The 8002-nt window shown below is 45.0% G+C and overlaps 1 protein-coding gene across 1 annotated transcript; it reads right to left on the reverse strand.

Annotated features, from left to right (window-relative positions):
- Positions 1-946: 946 nt before the first annotated feature.
- Positions 947-3607, reverse strand: tmem97 (transmembrane protein 97). Its single transcript, XM_085244639.1, has 3 exons — positions 3431-3607; positions 3211-3355; positions 947-1411 (listed from the first exon to the last, which is right to left on the reverse strand). The coding sequence occupies exons 1-3, from the start codon at positions 3542-3544 to the stop codon at positions 1137-1139; spliced, it is 534 nt and encodes a 177-aa protein (XP_085100765.1). The 5' UTR covers positions 3545-3607; the 3' UTR covers positions 947-1136.
- Between the last annotated feature and the right edge of the window lie 4395 nt (positions 3608-8002).

Raw genomic sequence — 8002 nt, forward strand, 5'->3', positions numbered from 1 at the left:
AATGTCTTTTGTAACTAAGGACTGGCACACACACCCAGAATCCCTTCTGTGAAGGAGGTGAAGGCGAGCCTCCACCCTTCCAGGAAGAGAGCCTGGAGACGTGGAGGTGCGCTGTAAAAACACAGCCAAACAGACGCCATAAAAGATTAATAATAAGAACAACTTGAATTACTGAAAGAAACGTTCACTTAGTGGAGCCTTTTATCTAGCTGACTGTATCCGAACAGTGTGATACGGGAGATGTTCAAATGTATGTGCAGGGTCAGTGGGCAAAAGAGCACATTTTTAATCGACTTAAAACAACTGTAAGATCAACAGCTGACAAGAAAATCAATATAAGAGATAAAACAAGAGTTTGTTTAAACTCTTTGATGACAAAGCATTTCCACGAACAAATACAGCTTATCCCTTTATCTACATGTGACGCACCACTCCTGAGTGTTTGGCTTGAAGAAAGGTGACATGTATAGATTTCTCATTAAGGATGTTTAAATAGCTAAAAGTCACAACAGTAAACAAAGTCTGCCTTTCTATTTAATTTCTACATCATTATATCTGTATATAATATCATTACTGCAGTATTACTGCAGGCTCATCTTCTACTTTGAGTCCTTTAAAATGAGAAATGTCAATTAGACTCCCAGTGAAGATGATCTGTTGTCTAATTATTAAGTGTTCAAAAACAAACATCCTGACTGGAAGTTTCACATGTACCTGTGTCTTACACTAGCCTCTCTGACAGCACCAATAAGAAGATGAGGTTTAATAAGCACCCCTCACCCCACCCCCACCAAAAAAACAAAACAAAAAAACCCCAAAATGGTTTATGTTCCTGTATAAGGCAGAGATATAGTACAAAGGATGGGCTTAAGCCTCCTGAAACAGAGAAGCTAGATCATTTAGATAGGGGTATGTCTAAACCCAAAGAGAAACATCAGAACAAAAATCACAATAATATGGATTTTATTGAAAGGTCAACATTAAAAGTGACAGTTCCGGATGGTTCACGACGGCAGCTTCTTCCTGATAAACGGTGTGACTCACACAGACTTACACATACATGTTCATACATTCACAAATGTAGAAAAAGATCTCTTAAAATCACAGTAAATTAGATAATATTGTCTTGTGGCACTTCAGTTCTTCTTCTTGGCCTTGGCTGACACGTTCCCAGGCTTAGAGGAGGCGTTGTATGTCGAGGACATCAGCATGGTGAGGAGGAGCAGCACAGGCACCAACAGGTATGGTGCATATATGGAGACTAGCAACCAGCGCTCCTGGACAGTCTGAGGACCAGGATTGGGTTTCAGAGGGAACTGATAGAAGAGGATGTGGGCGAGGATTGGGATCAATGTGGTGGCCACGTGTGTGGAATACACAATGGCAGGAATCCGGATCCACTTACAACCACCTGTTTGAGCGATTGGGAGAAAGGACGTAAGACACAGAAAACCTGTGACGCCAAGTCTGTGAATCATCCAAGGCAATGCAGACGTTTTGTTTGTTTCCAACAAGCACAGAAAATTCAATTCCCTTCATCTTTATTATTTGTGTGTATAATACAGTGTGGTGGTGGCCCGGGTGACATTTTCTCCACCCTCACTGGTTCTTGGTCATTTCCTGGAAACGCCCCTGGCTGAGCTGCAGTTTGGTTACAAACACTTGAGGCAGTAGATGTCTGATGGTAAGGCAACATAAAGGCCGACAGAGGTCGCCTTTGACCAGCGTCTCTGTCCTACTGGTGGTGGTCAGAGGGCCCGGTGGCGCCAGTGTCCGGCAGCCTCGCCTCTGTCAGTGCGCCCCAGGGCAGCTGTGGCTACAATGTAGCTGCCATCACCAGTGTGTGAATGGGTGAATGACTGAATGTAGTGTGAAGCGCTTTGGGGTCCTTAGGGACTAGAAAAGCGCTATATAAATACAGGCCATTTACCATTTACCATTTACTAGGAGATAGTGATGGGATTTCCGGCTCTTTTTAGAGATCCGGCTCTTTCGGTTCGGCTCACTAAAAAGAGCCGGCTCTTTCGGCTCCGGCCGGATCTTCGGGTTGTTTTGTTGCTTTAATTAATTTATTATTAACAATAATATAAAATTATGCACAAAAGGAATTACTAACGTAAAAAAAAGTGGTTTTATTTATATGTTTATATATAAATATATGCGGTGGCCCCTAGAGACAAAACACGTACAAACTCCAAAACACATTTCTAGCATGAACTGAACTTCCAAAGCAGAGCTACTAGATCACTTAAATTACACAACTGAAAGCATGTGTGTATTGTTTGTGTATTTATACACAGGCACTCATATATATATTCAAATAATTTAAAAAAAAGTTCATTTACCTGTTACTACCACACACCAAATCCGGTCGTTGGTACTTGCTGGCTTGTGTAGCCAGTAGGTAACAAAAGCTCAACACTGCGCCCAGCATCCTGGAGCACTGCTGTTGTTCTTTTGTACGTGTTTTGAGTTTTTATATGCTTCTGAGTTTTTACGTGTTTTGGAATTTTTTCGTGTTTTGGAGTTTGTACGTGCTTTGTCTGTAGGGGCCACTGTAAATATACTTTTATTTATTCACTCCACATAAAATGTAATAAATAAATCATATAATACAAAAATCAACTATTCACATTTCAACTTTTAACTATTTAAATGTTCAGCTTTTTCTTTTTAAACAAATTTAAAATGAAACAACACAAAACACTGCAAACCACAACACAATTAAATATAAATTATAATATGAAAACAAAAAGAAGATGCATATTCTCTGTCATATGGACCTGCATGAATAAACTTTCTGAATCCTTTATCATCTGCAACTGAAAATAGTTGTAGATGATTACTATACCTTTCTAATGTGACGTTGTTGTCCCTGCTCTCTCTCTCTCTCCCTCCCGCTCTGTTCCTGTGCTACCGAGTAACTACCGCCCCTCCCCCCTCTGCTCAGCGTAAAGCACAAGGCTCGAGTGAAGCAGAAAAAAAAGTGCGAGAGAGAGGGTGAGAGAAAGAAAGAAAAAAAAACCTCGCGTCGTTCACTTCAAGGAGTCGGCTCTAAGAGCCATTTCGTTCGCGAACGACCCATCACTACTAGGAGAGCAGCTGACCTGAGAAAGTGCGCGGTTGGCTGGGTGGGTGAGTAGCTTTGATTTATTATGATGATTTTAGTAAAGTTTAGTTAGTAAAGTAACACTTTTCGTGTTAACTGACCTTTCAGAAAAGCGTACGCTGCAATGGGGAAAAACGGTGTTTGAAGCAAAGCCTCGCAGAAAACAAAGGACTTGAACCACTCCGGGGGGTCCAGCACCATGGGGTCTTTGAAGTCGGCTGCGTACCATTTCAGAAGGTCCTTCAGCTGGAGGGGAAAAGTGTGCATTAAGTTGTAGCTGGAAATGTGCGTGCGTGTGTGTGTTTATTTAAAGTAACTCACCGGTTGGGGGTACACGTGTTCAGGCAGCAGAGCTTGTAAGTCAATAAATAATGTGATCGGAATATGAGTGGCGAAGTAGAAGAAGAAGATTAGTTCTAACACACGGAGAGACATGATCTCTGACTTACTCAGTGCACATAACGGCAGAAACGGGGTCCAAGTCCGCTGAGGAAGCAGTGCAACGTTGAAACGCCTGTTCCCAGGCTGGATCCCATTGGCTAGCGAGAATGACATGAGGGCATTCCTGAACGCACCATTCGTCCCACAGTGGAGAATGCGCATGCCGCTTTACGAGCTCCTCGTGAATGTAGGAATTATTATTATTATTAGTAGTAGTAGTAGTAGTAGTATTTTACAGTTTTCATTACAGCATTAAGAAAAGATCCAGTATGTAGGATAATTTTGTGCTGGTGGTAATAGCTCTGTTATTTGGAGAGATTTTAGACTCAGAAAGCAGAATCCGAGCAAAGGAAAGATGAGACAAAAATTTAAATATAAACGGAGTGCAGTCTCTGACTTATGACTGCAAATATACTTAAGACCTACTTTATTCAGTCAGTGGAAGAACTGCCAGAAGAGCTGTCAGAAAATTCAGTAACTGAGTCCACTTAAATCAAACACACGGATCAATGTGAAATCAGATGAATAATTAACCATTTAAACCTCTCTATCTGCCTTACCTATACCTTGTTAGTAATCCTGCTTTCTTGATCCGTTTTCCAGCTAAAACCTCCTGTGAAAAACATCTGGAGACAAATCGTCCAGTTTCCACGTGCAGAAGAAAACCCCTTTCCTATATGACAATACTTGGCGGTAAAGCTCATCTTAGAATGAAAACTGTGTGTTTGTGGTATTTGGTGGTTAATCTCCGATAGCCCATCACAGCAGAACAGAATCCCAGTGGCCATGCGAATTAGGACCAGGGCAGGACACCCCGGAGTCTAGAGGCTGGTGGTGGAGATGAAGATGGAGGCTTGAATGGAGCCTGAGTGACATGTGAGAGCTGGTGATGGGGAGAATGACAGATGCGCAGTGAGCTTTGAAGTGCAGGGAATGAAGGCTGACCAGTGATGTCACAATCAGCTTGACAGTGTGGGAAAGTGGAAGTGATTTAATGCTTAGATTAGCTGCAACAGCTGGGAAGCAGATGTGTGATGACAGATAATCAGAATCAGAATACTTTATTGATCCCTGGGGGAAATTATTATTTTTTGTTACAGTGCTCCATTATAAACCAACATAAACCAACATTAAGACAAGACAGACAATACACTAACTATGAATAGTACAATATATATATATACATACATACATACATACATAAGTCACTCATAAATAAATAGTTGGAAAAGAAACATGTGTAGTTGTAGCAGCAAACAGTGTGTTAAGTGGATGCGTTGTACAGGGAGATGGCCACAGGCAGGAATGATTTCCTGTGTCGTTCAGTGGTGCTTTTCGGTAATCTCAGTCTCTCACTGAACGAGCTCCTGTGACTGACCAACATGTCATGGAGTGGGTGGGAGGTGTTATCCAACATTGTCTTTATCTTGGACAGCATCCGCCTCTCCGACACCACCTTGAGGGAGTCCAGCTCCATCCCCACAACATTGCTGGCCTTACGGATTAGTTTATTAAGTCTGTTGGCATCTGCGACCCTCAGCCTGCTCCCCCAGCATGCAACAGCATAGAGGATCGCACTGGCCACAACAGACTCATAGAAAATCCTCAGCATTTTCTGGCAGATGTTGAAGGACCTCAGTCGCCTCAAAAAATAGAGACGATTCTGGCCCTTCCTGTAAAGTGCTGTGGTGTTTTTAGCCCAGTCCAGTTTATTGTCAATGTGTACTCCAAGGTATTTATAGTCCTCCACAATGTCAACACTGAGCCCCTGGATTGAAACAGGGGTCAAGTGTTTCCTGGTCTTCCTGAAGTCCACGATCAGTTCCTTGGTCTTTGCCACGTTGAGCTGCAGATGATTCTGCTCACACCACGTGACAAAGGAGTCGACCACAGCCCGGTACTCTGTCTCATCATCCCTGCTGATGCATCCAACCACCGCAGAGTCATCAGAAAACTTCTGCAGATGGCAGGTCTCTGTGCAGTGGCTGAAGTCTGTGGTGTAGAGGGTGAAGAGGAAGGGGGAGAGGACAGTCCCCTGTGGTGCCCCTGTGTTGCTGATCACCTTGTCAGACACACACTGTGGGAGACGTACATATTGTGGTCTTCCTGTCGGTTGATCTGATATCCTCGTGTTGGTGTTGTTCCCAGATCATCATACTAAATGTTGTTCCAGGATCAACATTGCAAGTGACCAATCAGAATGTTGTGACGTCACACTTTTGCGACTTCGGGAAAAAACGGTGTAAAACAAAAAACTGTACTAAAGCTGCGTGAAACCGCCTCTGTCCACCGATCAACGGACCCTGACCCTAACCCTAACCCTAACCGTAACCCTTTAATAAACAGCAAGCAGAATTGATATTGTCCTTGCAACATTGGAATTTCATAAATGCACGAATGGCTTGGCGCGCAAAAGAATAACGTCACAACAATGTGATTGGTCACTTGCAATGTTGAACCTGGAACAAAATTTTCATGATGGTCTGGGAACCACACCAACACGAGGATATCAGATCATCCCTTCCTGTCAGGTAATCAACAATCCAGGACACCAGAGAAGCATCCACCTGCATCGCTGCTAACTTATCACCCAGGAGGGTCGGCCTGATGGTGTTGAAAGCACTGGAAAAGTCAAAAAACATGACCCTCACAGTGCTCGCCGGCTGGTCCAGATGGGTGTAGACACGATTGAGCAGGTAGATGATGGCGTCCTCAGTTCCGAGACGAGACTGATAAGCGAACTGAAGGGGATCCAGATGTGGTCTTACTAAAATAAAAACTAAAATAAAAACTTACTATGGGTCGCAGCTGGTCCAGGATGAGCCTTTCCAGGGTCTTCATGATGTGGGAGGTCAGTGCCACGGGCCTGTAATCCTGAGGGCCACTGGGACGTGGCGTCTTTGGTACAGGGACGAGGCATGATGTCTTCCACATCACCGGGACCCTCTGCAGACTCAGACTCAGCATAAACAGTTTATGAAAGACTCCACACAGCTGGGGGGCACAGGTCTTGAGGACAAGGGGACTCACTCCGTCTGGTCCAGCAGACTTGCCTGAGTGAAGTCTCCTCATTTGCATCTCAACCTGGTATTGAGTGAAGGTGATGGGTGGGGGAGGGGTGTCAGGAATCTCACAGGAGGCAACATGTGAAGAGAGAGGCTGGCACAGTGGTGTGGCTCTGGATTCCAGGCTGACTGCAGGTGAGGTTGTGGGGGTGGGAGCAGACACTGTGGTGTCGAATCTATTGAAAAACAGATTCAACTCGTCGGCTCTGTTCTCACCTCCCTCAGTTCCCCTGCTGTTGGTTGGCCTGAATCCAGTGATGGTCTTCATGCCCCTCCACACCTCTCTCATGCTGTTCTGCTGGAGTTTCCACTCCAGCTTCCTCCTGTAATTGTCCTTAGCCTCTCTGATCTTGTCCTTTAGTAACACCTGGATCTTCCTCACCTCCTCTTTGTTGCCCCCTCTGAAAGCCCTCTTCTTGTTGTTGAGGAGGGCTTTGATGTCCTTAGTCACCCACGGCTTGTTATTTGGGTAACAATGAACAGTCTGAGCTGGAACAATGGAGTCGGTGCAGAAAGTTATGTAGTCTGTGATACACTCAGTAAGCCCATTGATGTCCTCGGCGTGAGGCTCACAGAGTGTTTCCCAGTCGGTCACCTCGAAACAGCCCTGTAGTTCCGCTATTGCCTCCTCTGACCACCTCCTAACAGTCCTGGTGGTCACAGGTTCCCTCCTCACAATTGGCACATAGCGGGGGGTGAGGTGAATCAGGTTATGATCTGACCTACCAAGTGGGGGGAGGGAGGAGGAGCTGTATGCATCCTTGACGTTAGCATACAGTAAGTCTAAAATTTTCTCTCCCCTGGTGGGACAGTCCACATATTGTTTGAATGTTGGTGTATTGTCCAGTGATACATGGTTGAAGTGACCCGAGATCACAATAAAGGCACTCGGGTGCTGAGTCTGTAACCGAGCTATGGCAGAGTGGATAGTGTCACATGCAGCTGTGGGGTTAGCAGAGGGAGGAACATAAACAGCCACCAAGATGACGTGAGAGAATTCCCTGGGTAAATAATACGGCCTGAGTCCAACAGCACATAGTTCAGTGTCCGGGCAACAAATCCTTTCTTTGATTGTTATGTTGGCAGGGTTACACCACCGGTTGTTAACTAAAACAGCAAGCCCACCTCCTTTCCGCTTACCGCTAGCGATGCTGTCCGTGTCCGCCCGAACAGTGTGGAAGCCTTCCACGGAAGCATTCTCATCGGGAATGACCTGGTGCAGCCATGATTCGGTGAAACACATCAGGCTACACTCTCGGTATTCCCTCTGACTCCGTACCAGTGCTGAGAGCTCGTCGATTTTATTCGCTAACGATCGCACATTTCCCATCACGATAGACGGCAGACACGGTTTAAACCTCCTCCTCGCTTCGAGCCTCCGCTGTCT

The sequence above is a fragment of the Mchenga conophoros genome, linkage group LG14, assembly GCF_057382185.1.
Source record: "Mchenga conophoros isolate Kocher_MC1m ecotype Shallow Benthic linkage group LG14, M_conophoros_male_GT1.1, whole genome shotgun sequence".
NCBI lineage: Eukaryota > Metazoa > Chordata > Actinopteri > Cichliformes > Cichlidae > Mchenga > Mchenga conophoros.